At 40.6% G+C, this 22,363-nt stretch overlaps 1 protein-coding gene across 1 annotated transcript in view; it reads left to right on the forward strand.

Annotated features, from left to right (window-relative positions):
• LOC102137288 (histone-arginine methyltransferase CARM1-like) overlaps positions 1-22,363 on the forward strand; it is a 278,594-nt gene that overhangs the window by 170,991 nt on the left and 85,240 nt on the right. Inside the window, 3 exon segments of the mRNA XM_074015792.1 lie at positions 16-122; positions 1,164-1,284; positions 21,452-21,552. Of these exon segments, the coding sequence (XP_073871893.1) occupies positions 16-122; positions 1,164-1,284; positions 21,452-21,552 (329 nt within the window).

Here is a 22,363-nt window from a genome sequence, read left to right on the forward strand (position 1 = left end):
TTTATATCCTTGTAGAATTCAGTGCATTTGCAAATACTTTGAAAATATGCCGAAATCAAAAAAAGGAATACTCGGTGTTCAGCCAGTGGACCGAAGAAGCGTCTGCTACACAGTACTTCCAGGTCAGCAGGGTTATCCTTTGTGGAATAAATTGATTTGTTTCAAGGTGTGCCTCTGAACACATCTGGGCAGGGTGGGTGGAGAGGAGATAATTGATACTGCAGTGGTTCTCAAAATGTGGTCGCCAGACCAGCAGCATCAGCATTACATAGATTTAAATCCCCATTCTGCCACTTACTACATTGTCAGGACTTGGGCAAGTTGCTGGATCTTTCTGAGCCTCAGCTTCCTCATCTGAGAAACATAATTCACCTGATTGTCATGATGCTTTAATTTAATTAGATGAGACTGTGAAGCACTTAGCATGGTACCTGGCCCATAGAAAGGCCTTAAATGGTGCCAATTACAACAATAATATTTCTTACTAGTATTCAGGGATTTATATACACCACATCACCCAACTGGCTTGCCTCTGTTTCCATCAGGATTACCATGATTACTACCTTCTGCCCCACTTCCACCTCCACCAGGATTTCTATCCAAGTTCTGTTTTTCTGTCGAGGCTAATGGGGCTCATCAGGGCAGGCCATCCCTTTTGGCCCTGGATCCTTTCTCTCTTGACTCTATTTTTTTTTTTTTTTTTTTTTTTTTTTGATAGGGTCTCGCTCTATTGCCTAGGCTGGAGCACACTGGTGTCATTATAGCTCACTGCACCTTCCAACTCTTGGGCTCAAGTGATCCTCCTACTTTAACCTCCCAAAGTTCTGGGATTGCAGGTGTCAACCATCCCAACTTGTCTATTACTCTTGATTTGTGCTCTCTCATAACCTCTAATTTAGGAAGGGATCTTGAGTACTTATCTCATCAATATCTAGGCCTGAATCTATTGAATCTATGTAGTCAGAAGTCTGGGATCTACTTAGAATTCTATGCTTTACATATAGGGCCAACATGGCCAAGTCACTGTGTCTCTCAGAGCCTCAGCTTCTCTGTTTGTGAAAGATCATGTCTTTCTTGACCAAAGTGGCTGTCAGAATCAGATGCTCATGATCGTGCTGACTTTGTGGTTTGTTTACTCCCCCTCTTTTCTCCTTCCCTTGTAGTTTTATGGCTGCATTTCTCAACAGCAGAACATGATGCAAGATTTTGTGAGGACAGCCACTTACCACAGAGCCATCCTCCAGAATCACACTGACTTTAGAGACAAGGTAATACCGGCAGCAGGTTATGAATCTCATGCATTTCAGAAACCTTTTCAAGACCAGAATCAAAATGAAACTTTAGTAGAATTACCATATGACCCAGCAATTCCCCTCCTAGTTATACACCTAAAAGAATTGAAACAGGCATTCAAATACTTGTACACAAATGTTCATAACAGCATTATTCAAAATAGCCAGAAAGTGGAAACAGTCCAAATGCCCATCAACTGAAGAATATATAAGCAAAATGTGGTATATTTACACATGGAATATTATGACTATTATTCACATTTGTATTATTCATAAGAAGGGATGCAATGCTGATACATGCATCACCATGGATGAACCCCCAAAACATGCTAAGTGAAAGAAGCCAGTCACAAAAGATCATGTGATTCCATTTATGTGAAGCATCAGAATAGATAAATTTATTGAGATAGAAAGTGCACTAGTGGTTGCCAGGGATGAGGGAGAAAGGGAAATAGGAAGCGACTGCTTAATGGGGACAGAGTTTCCTTTGGGGGTGATAAAAATATCTTATAACCAGATAAAGGTAATGGTCACCCAATGTAATGAATGTATTAAATGACACCGTACTGTACACTTTAAAATAATGGCTAATTTGATGTTATGTGAATTTATCTCACTAAAATTATTAACCTTTGAGTGTCAGGAACTCTAGAGACTGAATATACTGTTTTGGTGCATCAAACAGTTTAGGAGCTTTATTGCTACATAATAAATAGCTCTTCGTGAGACACTCTACTTCAGTTTTTTCATAGACTCCACAAGTACATGCATTTATTTCCCTCATGAAATGGATATGAATGATGAATGGTTGCCAGCACATTATACAACTGTTGTCTAGGGTTCTTCTACCTGTTAAAGAGAAAAACTATTCAAAACACTCAACAGCTTATCTCTGAGGCAACAGTACTAGTCCAAAGACTCGGCAGTATGGGACCTAGTTTCATATTTTCTCCTTAACTAGCTGTGTGATCTTAGGCAAAATGCTGAACTTCTCTAAGCCTCACAGTCTAGTCTACTGACATAATAATTGTAGATCCATGGTCTTTGAGTTTTGCAGCATTACTCCCCAGGAAGGTTGTGCTAGGATATTGAAATAATTATCCCAATAATCATGCCTCCCTGTATCCACACATACCTAGTCATGTAGCTCCTTCTCTCATCAAGAGGCATGCTAATATTTTGCCCCTTATCTCTGTGCTGACTTTGTGACTGCTTTGACCAATAGAATATGACAGTGGTGATGTTGTTTGAGTTCCAGAGCCTAGGCCCTAAGGAGCCTCATAGCTTTTGCTCTCAATTTCTTGGAACCCAGTGATTACCATACTGTGAAGGAGTCTAGCCTGCTAGAGTTCAGAGGTCAAATGGAGAACTGAGGCACCTCAGCCAACAGCTGCCAGACCTGTGAGCAAGGCCATCTTTGGTCTTCCAGTCCAACCAACCCTCCTGCTGGCTGCAGAAGAATGAACAAATCCAAGCAAGACCAGGAGAGAAACTGCCCAGCCCTCCCACAGAATTGAGAAAATTCATAAATTGTTTCTGGTTTAAGTCACTAAATATTCTTGCATCTTTACCTCTGTTTTCACTAACTATTGTTGCATAACAGTAGTTATAGTTGTATACAATACAATTATACAGCTGCATACAAGTATATACAACTGTATGGTATTGTTATACAACAACGTTTAATGAAAACAGAGGAAAAGATGAATGAAAGGTAGTGATACATAGGCCCCCAGCTAGAAGTTGGTTTGCACATGGCTTTCTATTCTTTGTCATCTCCATTCTGCTATTGAGCCCATCAGTGAAGTTTTTATTTTGGTTGTCATATTTTTCAATGCCAAAATTTCCATTTGGCACTTTGTTCTGTCATCTGTGTCTTGGCTGACACTTTCTATTTTCCATTGGTTTTAGCGGTGTTCATGATTGCTGGTTGGAAGTTTTTTAATAATAGCTGTTTTAAAAGTCTTTGTCAGATTGTTCTGACTTCTATGTCATGGCAGTGTTAGTTTCAGCTGATTATCTTTTCCCATAAGAATTGAGGTTTTCCCAATTCTTCTTGGTTGGATTTGGGCTGCAAGTTCCCTCCCCATAGTTGATCTTCTGAGGGCTATGTTTCATATGTCAATTCATTTTTCAAAGCCTTGGCAGTGCTATTTGGATCTGTCCACTGTGTATGTCACCCAGTGGTCAGCCTGGCACCTGGGCAGGGTTCTCAAAGTTTGGTATGCTAATTAGTACCAGATCCATGCATGCACAGGCTGAGGATGACCCCAGGAATGTATAAATGAAAGTGTATGAGATGCTTTGCCAAGCTCCTTCCTTTCCGTGATACTTTTTGGTTTCCTGTGATCACTTTTCAGTCTCTTGCCAACAAGTTTACTCTGCCATGTACTTCCATGACTTTGCCGCATATTGGCCAAGCAGAGAGAGACCAAGAGAGAAAAAAAAGCACTGGGGGTCAGCCCAGCCTTGGGAATGACAGCTCCACTGAATGGGGAGGAAGGTTTCCTTCCCTTATAGTTTTGTCTAATTCAGGCTGATGTTGGTAATACCACAAGATTCTTGGGGATAAGAGTGTGGAAGAAGGGAGGAAAAGGAGGGAAATAGAGGGAAGAGAGGAGGGGGAGAAGAGAGAAACACAGAGAATTTTCACACCCTGACTCTACGGAATTTACTTTCCCGCTGCTAAAACCAGAACTACAGGGTGTCTCAGGAGGTCTCTTTGTACCCTGGTGCCCATTTCTGGTGTGTCGACTTTAGGCCAGGGTTTACTGGAGGAAAAAAGGAGTAAACTCACTGTTGGTTGGGTAGTATTTCAAATCCCAGTCTTATCTCCTGATATGGTTTGGCTCTGTGTCCCCACCCAAATCTCATCTTGAATTGTAGTTCCCATAATCCCCACATGTCCTGGGAGGGACCTGGTGGGAGGTAATTTAATCATGGGTTGGTTACCCTCATGCTGTTCTTGGGATAATGAGTGAATTCTCATGAGATGTGATGGTTTTATAAAAGGCTTTTCCCCTTTTGCTTGGCACTTCTCCTTCCTGCCATCATGTGAAGAAGGATGTGTTTGCTTCCCCTTCTGCCATGATTACAAATTTCCTAAGGCCTCCCTAGCCATGTTGAATTGTGAGTCAGTTAAACCTCTTTTCTTTATAAATTACCCAGTCTCAGGTATGTCTTTATTAGCAGCGTGAGAATGGACTAATACATTTCCTAACCTGCCTGACATTCTTAACTCTTCGAAGGCCTAAAATAGTTGCTCGAGGCATTCTGTCCAGGTGTTACAGCTGTATTCAGTGAGAAAGAGAGAGAGAGAGAGGGTGAAGTGGGCCTCCTCCAACCCACCCAGGACTGGACACTATCTAAAAGCCACTTCTATGTGCTCTGATGGGTGAAAGTAATGGGTAAGAGGCAAAGGTGAGACCAGAAATGGCGGGGTTTAGCCAAAGAGTCTTATATGTCGTATGTCTTGAGGTGCCCAGCAAACAACCTTACTTTGCCAGTGGGACATGCCTGGTTAACAATTATGAAGTAAACATTCCCAATGAAGAGGATCTGCTAGGATAGATGGGCAGGATGAAGACAAAGGAGAAAAACTAGTTCATTTTTGAGCTTATCTGGTCTTCAAGGTTGTGAGTAAGCAATCTTGTCAACCTAAGGTAGGTTTTTTCCAATTAAAATAAAATTTAACTCTGAACTGCTGGTTTCTTCTTCATGGTTTGAGCATGTTTCCTGGAGCCATTAGTTTTATTTAGGAAATATTCTCTCTCTGTATAGGGACTTAGTTTTAGTTTTAATCTGTAATCTATTTTCTATGTTATCTATGATCTATTTTAAATTCTGGTTACAACTTTAAAAACCACTCCCTAAATTACTAATGACACTAATAACTTACATTATAAAAGTCTTTCACAGACTTTTCACATGGATTGTATCACTTGGCCATTTCATTTTTGTATATTTTCATCTATAACAATGAAGATATTGGACTAGATTATCTTTAAGGTCACTCCCAGCTCTAACTTCATTTGATTTTACAAAATACCCTTTCCCTGCCTTCCTGAAATAGGTTCCTCTGCCAATGAAATGAAATAGGCATCCATCTGTTAGGGGTTATGAAGGTGATAATTAATCACATGGTTGATAATTAATTATATCCCTTTTCTTCTTTGAGTTCTGAACCAATTTAGAAATAGACACAGATGTCAGGAAGAAATCACAGTATCAACGTTATTGTTGCTGTTTGCAGAACAGGGTTCAGACCTATGGCCAAATGCAGTTTCCTAAATCTTCTGCTCCCAAACCAAACTTTTCCACTCACTTGCATGCCAAACAACTGGTCTCCCAAACAAGTGCAGAGCCTGCCCCATAAGGTTCTCACATGGGAAACTCAAGGACACACACTTGGTTGGGAGTGGGCAGGCCGACCCCTCCCAAGTGCATGGGCTATGCTTGCTCCATCCTATTTCCCAGTGTCATCATCAAGGTGAGTCATTCCTGCTAAGGGGAAAAAAGAGGGAGGGGGAATGACCACTCTTAATTCCATTACTGCCCTCTCCTGGGAGTAAATATTTCCTCCCTTCTGAAAATTGAAGGAGAAAACTGACCCTACTTTAGTTTCCCAGGAATCCCCTGGTTCCAAACAAACCAGGATGGTTGGGACCCCTCACTCCATCTTTTTTAGTCCTTTTTTTGTTTGCTTACATCATACTGAAGAGCATTCTGGAATAATGCCTGGGAGTCTGTGGAGGATGCTCCTTTTTCACTAAATCCTTGCATTCTTTCTCATTGAAATTGACTATTTAAAAGGGCATTGAAATTGACTGCCTAAAAGCACAGGGTTTTAGAATGATCAATAACAATGGCTATTATTTATTGAGCAGCTTAGTATGGGCAAGCACCATGCTAAGGGCTTTCCACACACCATTTCTTTTAATCTTCATCACAACTTTATGAGATAAATACTAATATTATTGCTCTTTTAGAGATGAGAGAATAAAGGCCCAGGAAGGTTGATAATTTACCTGATTTTATACAACCAGAAATAAAAAGGCCAGAATAAGACCTACTTAGTCTAACTTTGGAGCCTGCACACATAATCCCTGAAAGGCATTGCCCATGGGAAGGCTGGCTAAAATTGCTAAGGGAGATTTTTGTTTCTCCAACCTAAGGATGGGATAAAAACATTTTGGTTACTTAAACATCCCTGTGAATACAATGAGGTTGCCTTGCACGATGGTTACATTCATGAGTTCTGGAACCAGAGAGCTGAGTTGAAACTCCTGCTTGACCACTTACCATATACCTGCCATAGACCTTTGTCCTGTTTGTCTTGAGATCTTGGGCAGGTTGTCTACAGTCTCTGGGCTTTGGCTTCCTTATCTATAAAAGTAGGAAAATGATAAGAGTAGTAGCTATTTTCTAGAACTTTTACAAGTTCAAGATGATACAGTGTATATGAACTCTGTATTAGCAAGGATTATTATTATTGATGGTCATGGGTTTCCACCTCTGCTATTACTTTAAAGCTTCCACATCTTGATTTTTCATTCTGCCTCCTCCATGCAGTTTTAATGAAAATCCTTTCTTGGCTTGAGCACACTGCTGGCTGAGAACTCCATTTGGAATCCTTCCAGGAAACTGACCCCACTAGAATCCAACCCATCTCCCCTTCTTGGAGTTTCTGTTAATTGCCATCTGGCTATTTTTAGTTTCTTCAAGTGTGCACTGGGCACAAGCAGGGAAAGTCCATCCTGCTGAGGGTATGGGGCTGTGTGAGCTGTGGGGTTTTAATTTGGAAATGTTTTGACACTTCATTTGTCAGGGCACCAGTTGCTGGAGACTTGTGAGAGTGAGCAGGAGCTGAGAGCTTATTATTTTTTTAAATCAGTGTTTTCACAGAGGAGAGAATCCCCAGTTGCAACAGCTGCTTAGTGCATCCAAATGTGAGTTTGGCTTAGGCAGAAGGGATTTAGGGATTTGAAAGCTTAAAAGAAAACATAAATAACAACAAACATGGAAAGCAACCTGTTCAGACCATCAGCTGATATTCAGATTGCAGAGCCTGAGCTTTAGTTCTTCTGATATGAGTTTTCTTTGGTGTGTGCTTATCATCAGTTTGGTCAAAGGCCTTTGAGTCCATTTCTAGTCCTGTTCTGAAATTCTCCCTCACTTTAAAACACTGCACACACTAATGAGGCCTGACTTTCATCACTGACCAGAATAAAGGCTAGAGCCTAGATCTGCCACATAGTGCTGTCTGTGAGTACTTGCTTCCTTCCATTTCTACTGACTCTCTACTTCTTGACCAGCATAGATGTTAACCCTGTGGTGGCAGAATCCTTGTTCAGAGCCTGCGGGTGGGAGTAGAAAGAAAAAGAAATTACTTATGATTTCTGCTAGGGGCTTCACATATCCTATATAATTTAATCTTTGTGTGTTAGTCAAGGTTCTTAGTTGCCAGCATCAGAAATTAATACAGTAAAAGGATTTCCTTAAAGGTTACAGGAACTTCAGATAATGAGTCTTAGAAGCTACATATCTGGAATAATTTTCAAAATCATGTTGCAGAATTGATCTCAGAAAGACAGCAGTGCAGCCAGACATAGATACTGCAATGTACACAGCTTTCACTAAATATCAATCTTGAATATTGTCCTAAGAACTTTCCCTCTGATTCTCTGGGATCTGGAGGTAACTACGGATGCCACCATATGACCTCACCATAGTGGATTCCGTGTAGTCCCTACATCTTCACACTCTGAGCTCCCATGCAAAGCACATCTTCCTGGCAGAGCCTGGGTCATGCTTGTGCTTTAGCTGACACCTTCACTTCCCTAGCAAGAGGCTGGTGCTGCCTTGGAATGTGGGGCACTCCCCAAACATAGGAAAGGAGTTCTCATGCTGAGAGGCACCAAAGAATGGCAAACGCCCTGTGTGCTGTACAAGAAACAAATGCAATACATATTGTTAGGCTAATAGTATAGATAAAGGGATTGGAGCTACAGAAAGTTAACTAACTTGCTTTAGCATAAACAACTGCTACGTGGCAGAGCTACATGCAAACTCAGGTCTGTCTGTATGCAAAGTCTGTACTGCAGGATGATTTTAGGGGTGACAGAAAGTCATTTGTTTTATGCTCTAGGTTGATAAACTGACATTTCGCTATGTGATTTTTGGAATGTGAGGGGAGCAGGATGTGATGGTGAAAAACAGTATCTGCATATATATGTATGCTTTTCTATAGCTTGGGCTTTGAAGTGTGATTCAGTTTTCCCGGGCTGCCATAACAAATTACCACGAAGTTAGTAGCTAAGTGCAACTGAAATTTGTTCTCTCATTGTTCTGGAGGCTAGAAGTCTGAAACAAGATGTCTGCAGGGCGGTGCTCCCTCTGACGGCTCTAGCGGAGGATCCTTCCTTACCTCTTCCTGGCTTCTGCTGGTTGCTGGCAGTCCTTCGTGCTCCTTGGCTTATAGATGCATCGTTCCAATTGCTGCCTCTGTTGTTACATGGCATTCTCCCAGTATGTGTTTCTGTGTAAATTTCTCTCCTTTCATAGTGACACCAGCCATATGGGATTTAGGGCCCACCCTAATTCATTATAACCTTATCTTAACTTGATTACATCTGTAAAGACCCTATTTCCAAATAAGGTCACATTCACAGGTTCTGGATAGACATGAATTTTGGGGAGGTAGATGCTATTCAATGCAGCATAGTATAGAGACTAGTTTCATTAAGTTAGATATCACAGTAACTCATTTCTGAGACTAATTCCCTGTAATAAAGGCAAAGAGAAAGTGATAGAAAATGAGTCTAGGTTTAACTGATCTCTTTGGTCCCTAAAGCCCAAAGGGGACCCACTTAACAGATCTTCTGCCTGTGAATGAAGCAGGAGTATATCTGTGCCAGAATCTTGAGCTTGAGTAGACTTACTTCCTGAAAAGTTACTGGAGAAAGATGCCAGAGTCAGCAAAAGGAAATGCTTTCATTTGGTATGAAAGCAAAGTACAGCTCCCCAGGAGAGCCAAGAAGACTATGAATAAGTATTGGTCACAGACTGATTTTTAGAGTAATTGGGGAAAAGGAAGCTGAGGGCTTTAGGGTACAATGCAATAGGTGGCTTTCTAACCAAGATATTTGTGCTCAAAGCACATCTCTGCCCCTTTCAAGATGGCGACATGTGACCTTGATCTTTTTGAAGTTAATTTTAAATTGTGGTAAGCACACTTAACCACATGGTGGCTGTAAAAATTTAGTAAGCAACTTCTTGGAGAGTCTCAGCACAGCTCTGGAATGCTGCACACGGGACTGGCGAATGAGAATCAGAAATCATCCGACCCTCAAAGATACAGCTTACCCAGGCTTGTGAGTCAGGGCTGTACTGCTGTAACAATCAACTCCTAAATGTCAGTGGCTTAATCCAACAGAGCTTTATTTCTCTACTTTGTATCATTCTCACTCCAGGACCCAGGCTGATGGAACAGCCTCCATGAGAAGCATTACTATTTCCTGTTGTAGAGAAAAGGAGGACCTAGCAAATCACACAGCTAGTTCTTAAATCTTCCACCTGAAAGTGGCCAGTGTTACTTCTAACCACATTACATTGGCCAAAGCAAGTCATATGGTCACTCCTAATTTCAACAAAGCAGGGAAATGCACATCTACATCTGCCCATAAGGAGAACCAGAGATATTTGGTAAATGGCACTATATATTACCTTTGCAAACTCATTAAGTTAGGGACAGGTGGATAAGGTGATATTCTCAGTGCACCAGCTGTGCATGGGAGGGGGTTAGAAAAAGAGGGGCTTGATGGATTAATACTTCACTTACAGAATTTCATTGAAATTAACTTCTGCCTGATGGATTGCCTAGCCACTGAACACAAAGCATTTTAGAAAGTTCCTAGAGTTGAACTTCCAACCCTTTCACTCTTCCTCTAAGACAGTGCCATGAAGGGCCAATTTGGGGCAACTACTGACTTTCCAAAGGCTTATATAGAAGGCTCTGTATGACATAGTAATATCTAAAACAGATGACTTTGTTTTAATGTCTGCTTACAGGCTAAGAATATAAGTAAATAAAGAGGATAAGATCATTAAAAAGCAGTTAAATTGGATGAAGCAACCAACCAATAAGCTCTTCAAAATATTGTATTTTCATCCTTTGGTATCTGTGGGAGGTTGGTTTCAGGACATACACATACCCCCCAAATTAAAATTTGTGGGTTCTCAAATTTCTTGTATAAAATGGCATGACATTTTCATATAATCTATGCACATCCTCCTGTATGCTTTAAATAATCTCTAGATTAATATCTAATGCAGTGTAAATGCTATATGAATAATTTTTATATTGTATTTTTATTTGTATTTTTAAATTGTTATATTGTTATTTTATGGGGTGTTTTGTTTTTAATATTTTTGATTTATTGGTTGAATCTTTGGATGCAGAACTCACAGATACTGAGGGCCAACTGTACTAGACCCTGGTCTTTTCTGGCACTGAACCAGAAAAATTCTGATGAATTTAGAGCTTCTGCCTAAATTCCCTTTTCACTTAATTTCCTGAGTCTGTAGTATTGGCATGTCCACTTTAACCTCAGAGTGGTGGCTTAGGTTTAGAATTGAGAAGTTCCGGAAACCCAGAAAAGACAGAGTCACAGGGACATCTCAATAAACATGTTGATATTCCTGTAACTGCCACCAATTTCTCAGTCTAGATTCCCTAAATTGCAGAGCATGAGGCAAAGGCTTCTGGGCTGGCACTTTATCAGGGAGTATTAATCTCAGGAAAACAGGAGTAGGAGAAAGGAGGGAGAGCAAGTAGAAAGCAGTACATTACTGAGCTGGCCACAGCTTTATGAAAAACTGATTGCTTTGTGTCATAGGACATCTTCAAAGGGGCAATATGAAGCCACTTCATCCTCAAATAGTTCCTCTAAGGGGAGAAATGGGGAATGATGTATTCATTAGCTGCCGTCTCCCATTGGTCAAAGTATTCCCTCACTGGGTATTAACTCCCTTACACTTCAAGGGTACATGCGCATGAGCGTCAAGTAAGTGCTGCAGTGCTTTCTCCTGCCTCAACAGAAATAAGGAAATTCCACTATAGGAAGCACATGGCACAAATGAAGTGTGCACTGTTTGTTGTGCTAATGAATGATATGAGGACCTAGAAGAAATCATTGCAATAGGTTCCTCAGGCAGTAGTGAATATAGCAGCAACAGCAGCAGCAGCAACATCAGCAATAAAATCTAGCTCCAGGATTCAAAGATCAGTGTAAGCAATTTCTAGGACCCCTCTGCTAGATAGCAAGGCAAGCGTTCTCTTCTGGCTTGAGGCAAAACCAGAATGCATTATAACCAGCACTCAAACCAGGAACCTAGGAGTCAATCTATACTTTTTATTCTCCTTTCAAGTCTAAATCCCTTAGATTCAATGGTCTCAGCATTTCTGCAATCTTTTCACTTCTCCTGTCCCACAGAAAGTCCCCAGTTCTCATTCTTATTATTTCTTTCCTGGAATATTGCAAAAGTTTTGCAACTACTCTTCCTGCTTGTACCAGTTAAGATACCTTTGACTCAGAATAGGAAAAATCCCTACTCAAATTGGCTAAAACAGTCAAAGGTAATGCAACTTTATGGTGTTTTAATCTATGAAGTCACATTACCTTTGACTGTTTTAGCCAATTACTTTGAGCATCACATCCAAATTTAACCACATTCAGGAAATAGGAGGGATCTTTTCTGTGTGTCTCTTTAGGAGGGAGGAAATCTTTCCCAAGTAGTCTTTCTCAGTAGACTCATGAAGAAAATTGTATCACATGCCCAAGCCTAAACCCATCATTGGCAAGAGGAATAGAACCACTTTTGATTGCCCTAGACCAATCAAGATCCCCTCTCTGGATCTGTGGATGGTTAACCACATAGAGGAGGGTAAATACTCAATAAAACTGAAGTTCTGATTGGAAGGAGGAAGGGAGAAGGGACTGACACTGGTTAGGATTTCTAGGTTCTGTTACCCTTGATGTTGTGGCCCTCCAATCCATGCCACTAGTATGATGTTGCTGAAATGCAACTATGACATAATCCTATGAAATAATCCTTCTATTTAAAACTTTCCGATGATTCTTCTTTGCTGAAGAATCAAGCCAAGTCTTGCACAAAAGACTATTTATGATCAAGCATCTGCCCGTTTCTCCAGGTTTTGCTCTAGCCATGTTCATGTCTTAACCATGCCCCGCTTCTACCTCTAATACTCATACCATGCTCCTGATGCAATTTACTGCCTCCCGTATGCAACTGGCTCTATCATTCTTAGATGCCTTTGTCCATACTTCCCGGAGCTCCTGCATCTTCCATCATTTAAATGGCACAATATTGACTCACTTTTCAATTCCCAGTACCCAGGTCACCTCAATGAAATCTTTCCAGACCCCGTGGTAAAGTAGGCTCTTTTTCCTTCTGCTCACACTATGCGCCCTTACATAATTCTATTATTGCCACTGTAGCACATGATTGTACTTCTTTGTTAATGCCTATTCCTCCTCCCAGACAGTCCTACTCTATTCATCTTTGTATTCTCAGCACCTGGCAGTGCTTGCACATTGGTGAATGAATGAAAGAGTGTTTAAGGGTCTAGAGCTGAGTGATCACGCCCAGGTCTAAAGCAGGGTTAGTTGTGAGGAGATAAACTAAGCATGATCACATGTTTTGAATATTCCCTAATTAGAAAGGAAAATAGTTATAGAACTGGTAGAAGGGTGGTTAAAAGGTTGGTAATAAGTTTATCCGTCTTCTTCCAGAAGACTAAACAGAATGTGCTCGTAAGTATTAATTCTGCATTATTTAAACACAGGCAACCCTCTGCGTGCAAGCAAGTTTCACTGCACAGATGTAGAGTTCTGTCTTAGGAGGAGCTATCACTGCAGAATTTTCCTGCCATAATGAAAGTGCTAAGTATCTGAATAAGATTTAAGTCCAAGCTGAAAAGGCCATAAGAGGATGTCTTCTGTAGTTGCTGAGATGCTTTGGACATTCTCTTCTCTGATAAAAGCTGGAGTAGGAGATGCGATGTCCTGCAAAAGTCTGTGCAGCTTCCTCTTTCTGTTACTGCCCAGGAGCTGCTCAGTCTACCTGTCAGTCCATAGTTTGGATATTGGAAGATTCGGATACCAGATGCAGTCTATGGGGGTCGGCAACCTGTGGCAGCCAATAGTGATGATGAAGCACATGACACTGAGCACAAGCTTCAGTCACATGTGGCTTTGGGCTGTCTAGTGAGTTGACTATAGATGGAATAAAATGAGGGCAGGAAGGAGTGATGTCTGTGGAAGTAGGACACAGAACATAGGAATATAAGGCATGCAATAATAACAGGCATTGCAATTCAGAGCAGCCACTGATGTGCTCAAAAAATAAAGAAGAATTAGTAAATAATAACTGATATCACTTGAGGAACCAATTGTGGGATAATCGAAACCTTCATATTTGAAGACAATTATAAAAAGCTGGAGTGAATAATAAGTCTAAATGTGGCCAGTATTACTCTAGTCTGAATAGAACAAATAATAATTTAGAATTGAAGTTGAGAGAGTGGCTGATAGTATAGGATTCAACTTAGATAATTTTAAAAATCTCATCTCTGACTCTCAGCCTCCTTATCTACAAAATGGAGAAAATAATAATTGTCATCACAAGTTAAAAAGGTAATTCCTACACAGTACTAAACAGGCATAGCATATAGTAAGTATACAAGAAGTAGTAGATACAATAGGTCCTTCATATTCCTGTGCTGTTTCTGTGGGTTCTACGTCATGGATACAACCAACTGTGGAACAAAATATTTGGAAAAAAGATGAGTGGTTGTATCTGTACTGAAAATGTATGGACACTTTTTTCTTGTCATTATTCCCTAAACAATGTAGTACAACAACTATTTACATAGCACTTACATTGTACTAGGTATTATAAGTAATCTAGAGACTGCTTAAGGTATTCAGGAGGATGTGCATGTGTCATATGTAAATAGCACACTATTTTATATAAGGGATTTGAGCATCCAAGGATTTGGGTATCCAAGGGGATTCCTGGAACCAGTCCCCCATGTATACCAACAGATGACTGTATTTATTTTTACTCTTTTATTCAAGGGTAATTTTGTTTCATACTTTCATAAGGATCTATATACTCCTTGTTAATTTTAACCTACTAAATCCAAATGAATAGTTTTGAATCGACTTGGAGCTATGTAAGCCCTGTCCAAGCATTTTGCAGGATTTCTTTGCCCAGGAAACTACAAGAACATGTAATTAAAATAATCAGGAAAGCAAAATGATAACCCTTTCTTTCTAATATTTTTAAAACTTTTCTTACCAATAAATCCCCCGGACATTTGGTCACGATTACATGGACCAGTTGTTGACTTTTCCCAGTTAGTCCTGCCAGGGATTTCATACTATTTTCAGGCACCACTATGTATAAGCCAAAAAATAGCCATGTCTACAGTCACTGCCTGTGTATCCAACAGGCAGCTGAGGATGAATTCGCTCTCTAGAAGGTGATTGTCCACAAGACCTAACTGGATGGTAATGTAGGGAGAGTATGGCAAGGTCAAAAGAAAGTAATCCTTTGAAAGATTCTTAATTTCACTAGGTTGGTGAGGACTTATGTTGGTATAAGGTGGCTTCTCAGCAAGGTGACAGATTTGTACCATATTTTCTGGATCATGAATCTGTCCTCTCTTTGTGGTAGTGAGAGACCTTTTCATTCCTTCAGTTTGTTCAACAAAGATTTAGTGAGTGTCTCCACTGTGCACCAGACCCTGTACTACATGTCAGATTCAATAGTGAGAAACAGATGGGGTCTCTCCTTTAATGAAGATTACTATCCAGGGGAGAGAGCAGATATTAATCAAATAATCATTCATTATATGAAAAATTACAATTCTGGTGAATGTTATGAAGAAAGAGTATGAAGAGATGCTGATAAGAAAGTATACAACAAGAGGACTTAGCATGGTAGGAGAGCAAAGACGAGGGGAGATGTTTGGGACTTAGCCAAGACTACATTTCCCCACCCCCTTGCACCTACATGCATGGCCAATGGAATGTAAGAGGAAGTGATGTGTCACTTCTGGACCAAAGTGGTTAATGGTCCAGCATACCTTCCCGACACGGAAGATTAAATGGTGGAGATGTTTGTGACCTTAAGGATGAGTTGGTTTAACAGCCAGGGTCCCTGCAGGAGAGAGACAGCACACATGACAAGGTGTGTTAGTCAGGGTTCTCTTCGAGGGACAGAGCTAATTGGAGATATATCCATATCTATATCTATAATCTACCTATCTATCTAAAAGGGAGTTTATTAAATATTAACTTATGTGATTACAAGGTCCCACAATAGGCTGTCTGCAAGCTGAGGAGCGAGGAGAGCCAGCCCAAGTCCCAAAACTGAAGAACTTGGAGTCCAATGTCCAAGGGCAGGAAGCATCCAGCACAGGAGAAAAATGTAGGCTGGGGGGCTAGGCCAGTCTCTCCTTTTCAAGTTTTTCTGGCTGCTTTATATTTGCTAGAAGCTGATTAGATTGTGCCTACCAGATTAAGGATCCACCTTCCCCAGACCACTGACTCAAATGTTAATCTCTTTTGGCAACACCCACTCAGACACACCCAGGATGAATACTTTGTATCCTTCATTCCAATCAAGTTCACACTCAGTATTAACCATCACACAGGGTGTTTAAAGAGAGTTAAAGATAACGTAACTATTTACAAAGATGTAGGCAGAGTTAGGGGAACAAAGAAGGGATAGTGAAGCACTCTGTTACCAGCAAGAATGTGAACCTGTTATTCTATCTGGACCTAAAGGTAGCTACTGGAAATGTGACGTAATATCAGAGCTGTAAGAGATGGGAGTCCGACAAGAACCATGGAGACACAGAAAAAAGGAAGCCAAAAGAATAAATAGGTGCTGGAGAGGATGTGGAGAAATAGGAACACTTTTACACTGTTGGTGGGATTGTAAACTAGTTCAACCATTATGGGAAACAGTATGGCGATTCCTCAAGGATCTAGAACTAGATGTACCATATGACCCAGCCATCCCATTACTGGGTATATACCCAAAGGACTATAAATTATGCTGCTATAAAGACACATGCACACGTATGTTTATTGCAGCACTATTCACAATAGCAAAGACTTGGAATCAACCCAAATGTCCATCAGTGACAGATTGGATTAAGAAAATGTGGCACATATACACCATGGAATACTATGCAGCCATCAAAAAGGATGAGTTTGCGTCCTTTGTAGGGACATGGATGCAGCTGGAAACCATCATTCTTAGCAAACTATCACAAGAACAGAAAACCAAATACCGCATGTTCTCACTCATAGGTGGGAACTGAACAATGAGATCACTTGGACTCAGGAAGGGGAACATCACACACAGGGGCCTATCATGGGGAGGGGGGAGGGGGGAGGGATTGCATTGGGAGTTATACCTGATGTAAATGATGAGTTGATGGGTGCAGCACACCAACATGGCACAAGTATACATATGTAACAAACCTGCACATTATGCACATGTACCCTACAACTTAAAGTACAATAATAATAAATAAATTTTAAAAAATAAATAAATAATAAAGCATAAGAAAAAAAAAAAAAAAGAATAAATAATCTGACCTCACCATCCTCACTCCCTCTGATCTCCTATTGTCATTTCCCTTGACTTATCCCAACTAGAATCCAGTGGCAAGAAAGCCCATTGTTACAGTCGATATAGGTCAGGCTCCTGCCAAAGACCAAGATGAGAAGAGTGGAGGATAGATCTGGAGGAGCAAATAGAAAATATCCAGCACAATAGTCACTGAGTAAGTGAAAGAATATGACCGCAGACTGAAAGCAGATTGTGTGTAATGGAGAGCATAGCAAGCAAAAGGAACAGAATGTACTAAGGCCTGTGGCAGGAATGAGCATAAAGTCTTCTAAGAACGCCTGTTTTCAGGCAGAAGGACTTGGCGGAAGGCTACCTCAGCTAGTCAGAAGGGTGATCGTGTTCCAATCATAGTCAAGGAGGAAGAATAGAGGTCATGAAAATCAAGATAAAAAGTGTCAGATGCGTGGGGTGACATGGAGGCCAAGAAATAAGAAAGAGGCCCGAATGCAGAAGACAAGGAAGGTTCAGTGAAACATTACAGGCTATGAATCTTGAATAAAGCAAGGGCATCCTGAGCTCATCCTCTTTGGGTGCTGCCTTGTGATGCAAGAGCATTTCCAGAGTCCAAATGGCAGACAAAAGTCTTAGGCCTTTCCTGAAGATATTTCAAAATGATGTTGGAATTAAAAGACTGCTATCTTGGGCCATCCCATTCAGTCATTTAGGCAACAAATATTTATTAATGGTTTTTATGTTTCCTACTGTGCTCACTAGGTACTGAGAGATGATGTGATTCCTGTCTTTGGGAAGCTCACAGGCTAAGCAGGAAAGACAACTGTGTAAATAACTACTTGTCATATCCTGTGATAAGTGCTGTTAGAGAGTGACATGCAAGGTGCCAGAGAACCCAGCCTACCCCGACTGGGGAATCAGGGAATGCATCCCTGAGATATGAGATTTGAGCTAGGTCTTGAAGGATGTTTCCCAGGTAGAAAAATGAGAGGAGGGAATGTTATCTAGGGGCAATGTATTGATCAGTGGATGCCAACTACTACTAAAACGATCTCTAAATCTCAGCTGTTTATCATAATAAAATTTATTTCTTGCTCATGCCATGTCCAGTGTGTTCTGAGTGGCTCTTCCCAAAGTGGTGATCCAGAGATTCAGGCTGTTTTCATCTTCAGTGCAGGGAAGGTGTGCTGGACCTTTAACCACCTTGGCCCAGAAGTGACACTCATCACTTTGCCTCACATTCCACTGGCCATGCATGTAGATGCAAGGGGGTGGAGAGAAGTAGTCTTGGGTAGGCAGCTGCTTCCTGGCAGCTGCATTCTGAGAGAGTGTGAACATTTGGTATGGGGTGATGGCTCCCACTGCCACAGGGAATTGCACATGAGGGAGCACAGAATGAAGTAAAGGGACGTGATTCCTAGCCTAGGGTGTGTGTGGAAGAAAGGAGAGGAGTAAAGAAGAAGAGACTAAAAAGGTCAGCCATTACTGGATGGCTCAGGACTCAGGACAACATACCAGAGAGACCTTCTCCTTCTCCCCCAGATGTGTGGAACTGTTAGAAGTGTGATATGGCCAGATTTGCATCTCTTCACAGTACACTCATTTCTCTCTTTTTTTCTGTACAAAAAGAGAGTGAGAGTTGTGCAAAGAGTTAAACACTGGATTTTCATTCTAACTCTGCCAACTGCTGCTTACCAACCTTGCTACCTACTTGGGCTGGCTACTTAGTATCTCTGAGCCTCAGCTTATCAATAAAATGGGCACAAAACTGTATGTACTTTCTATTCCAGAGAGGCATGAAGATCAAATAGATAATGTCAGGCAAACATCCTTTGGCAACTGTAAACTGCTCTACATATACAAGGGGATTTAGTTACTCTATTTTGCCTCTGCCTGAGGGGAGATATTTTTTCCCAGAGCATGAAAGTATAACTCAATGACTGCTAAGTTCCTGAAATATATCCACTTCTGTGATGACCTACCAATGGTAGAATAAGAAATGAGCTCAATATTACCTCTATAAGAAGAAATAAATACAATTAGAGGCAGCTCCAATGCTTCCTAAGGTGCTATGTAAGAAAGCATAATGGAATTGCCTGTGTTAATGACTTTTCTTCTTCCACAGTCTTGGAAACCACAGATGGAAAGGGCTGAGGTAGTGTATTTCCGTTAGAGCCTAAGTATTTGCTTTGACTCTTAGGGTTTTTTTCCCCACAGAATTTATCCTTGGTCCTCCAAGGCTTTGTTTTCCAAAGTTGCATGGCTTATGTAGAGAAAGGGAAATGTCCCTCTACCTCCTCACTGTCTCTTCCCATGGCATGACTGAAAATTTACTTGTTAAGATTTTTTAATATCCACATAAGTGGGCAGCAGATGGACTTATCTGGACAGTGCTAGCAAAAGATTGGATTCTTTTTCAAGGCCTAACTCTGTTTTGAAATAGTCAAATGATTAAAGTTACTTTGGCTTGCATTTTTAGAAAATTTTCTCAGCTTATAATTTGTCACTACTTCTCTAGATATGGCCTGGGTCTGTTAAAGTATCTTTTTACCAAATGGACCAAATTTCCAAAAGCCCAACCACATAAGGCTCCCTCCCATCTCTGTCTCTTTTTCTTTCTCCCAATTTCCTTTCCCCCATCTCTCTGCTAATGGTGAGATGTTCCTTTAGTTTTTAGTCTTCAGCATCACGAGAACTGGAAAACACTGCTCTAAGATGTGCTTCGTGCCATCTTAATAAATTAGATAAAGAACTTCATTTACACATTTCCAGGGCACCTGTTCCCAGAGCATCCAGGTGCAATTTCCATTGTCTCTTAACTTTGCATCCATACCCTGGGCTGAACTTGAAATTTAGAGTGTTGTGTTTTTAATCGAAGAAAGTTCTAGAAAGATTCTTCTGAATGTAGTGCATTTTTCTTTGGGACCGTGGATTGCATTCTCCAACTTAACAGCCTCCATTTCTTAAATGGCACTTGTGAGTGTTCTTACAACAGACCATGGCCACATGAAGATGATGTATTTCCTGGGGAGGATGAGGAAAAGAGAATACTGTTATTTCTAAAAGTATAGACAGCCTGATAGCCAATTTTGGAGTCTGGGTGACATTTTAAATTGGTAATGCTCCTAATTACCCAAACCCTAGGAAACCGTATGGAATACAGCCACAGCTCTAGATTAATATAAGTGAGCACTGTGAACCCATTACTAACAGCATGTTCTCATAGAATAATGGCACAGTATCTGTGTCATCACAGCGTGATATTGCAGTTAAAATGCACACACACACACATCTTCTCAATAATTCTTGTTTTTTGGCAAATTTTTCCTGCTATAATTTTTTAACTTTTCTAATTTTTCCAACAAACATACTGCTTTGTTTCCTTGTCAACCATTGTCTATTAGTATTGCCGTGTTGAAATGTCAGTTTTATAGAAGACGAATGTCAGCAAGCAATGTATGATAATAAAAAACATGAGCATGAAGGCAGACATGTTCAGAGTCAACTCTTAGCCTCCCTATTTATTGCCAGCTGAACTTGAGGTGGTTGTTCAGTGTCTCCGAGTTTCAGGGATTTTTTTTAACCTATTACATGGGCATAATAATGTTGTCTACTCATATTGTTATTGTGAGGAGGTAAAGCCAAGTAAAATGTCTTGTTCAAAGTTAGTGCCAAAAGATGCTGAGACTAAAAGGCATCAATGAGACAGAAATACAGTAACTCGAAATTTCAGTGATCAGGCTGAGATTCGAGCCTTAGCTCCAGCAGTGCTTGGAGAAAGGGGCTGACCACATACCATCCACCCCTTGCATGCAGGGTTCAGTGTTGGCCTTTTTGTGCCAGTAAATGGCGGTTTTCTTGATCTAAGATCCAGATCTGAACACAGAGAGTGGAAGAAAAATTTCATCACTCCACTACCTTCATCTGCTCCTACCCTCCAGAGAAACCTCTCCAACTTTATGGAGGGGGCCTGGTATAAAAGCACACACCTCACTTTTGAATTTTTCAAGACTATCTTCAGTGATTTCTAAACCTAGATATATCATTCCAAAAATTACTGGCCACCGTTTTCATTTGTTTATGCTGATAGAATTGGTGGAGCAAGCTCATTTGTGACACCTACTTCTCTTGGCCCTGAGCATCCTCAAAGCAGTCCATGTTACAAAGAAACTATCATAATAGCAATAATTTGTGAAACATCAATTATGTGCCAAGTGCTTTGCATGCTTTCATATTATTTAATCTCTACATCCAATTCTAGGAGTGTTTGTTATTAACCCCATTTAACATGTGAGAAAAACAAGGCTCACGGAGATTCATAACCTTGCCAAGGTAAGGCCACTAGAAACATCAAAGCTAGTATTTTAATAAGTCTGACCTCAACACCCAAAGCTGGCTTTGTGCCAGTAGCCAAGCACTTGTTTGTGTTTTCACACTTTTCTTTTTTTGTCTTCTTTCCTTTCGGGTGGTTCTAGATGTTGGTTGTGGATCGGGAATCCTGTCATTTTTTGCCATACAGGCTGGAGCTAGGAGAGTTTATGCAGTTGAAGCCAGTTCAGCAGCACAGTATGCTGAGGTAAGTGGTTGTAGTTTTAAGGCAGTTAATAAGTGGGTCTTCAGTATACTTCAGGGTACCCAGCGATGGAGTCTTCCACGTAGGTCATTTAGAATAATTTTTTTTTTTAACCAGTGATATGGTTTGGCTGTGTCTCCACCCCAATCTCATCTTGAATTGTAGTTCCCTTTATTGCTAGTGTTGTGGGAGGGAGCCGGTGGGAGATAATTGAATCATGGGAGCAGTTTTCCCATACTGTTCCATGGTAGTGAACAAGTCTCACAAGATCTGATGATTTTATAAGGGAAAAACTCCTTTTTGCTTGACTCTCATTCTCTCTTGTCTGCCACTATGTAAGACATGCCTTTCACCTTCTACCATGATTGTGAGGCCTCCCCAGCTACGTGGAACTGTGAGTCCATTAAACCTCTTTTTCTTTATAAATTACTCAGTATTAGGTATGTCTTTATCAGCAGTGTGAAAATGGACTAATAAAACCAGTCTCTAATTTTTGCTGTATTGGAATGTTACCGCCAATCAAGCCTGATTTCCCTGTAGTGATTGATATGACAAAATTAATTTTTTAAATTGTCACAATACTGGAATTGTAGCAAAATCTTCTCCCTTCCCATCCACTGGGTGGCAGATGGAGCTGGGGTAGAGGAAGGGAGGCATGAATGTTTTCTTTTAATTATCCGGGTGAGGAGTAATATTTCACTGCAGTTAGATTTATTTTTTTCCTTTTAAGTGTTGTAATGACAATAGCTACACCACTCTAAATTTTACTTTCGGTTTAAGGGGCTGTTGCTACATGGTTGTAGTAAGAGGAAGA

The sequence above is a fragment of the Macaca fascicularis genome, chromosome 15, assembly GCF_037993035.2.
Source record: "Macaca fascicularis isolate 582-1 chromosome 15, T2T-MFA8v1.1".
Taxonomy (NCBI): domain Eukaryota; kingdom Metazoa; phylum Chordata; class Mammalia; order Primates; family Cercopithecidae; genus Macaca; species Macaca fascicularis.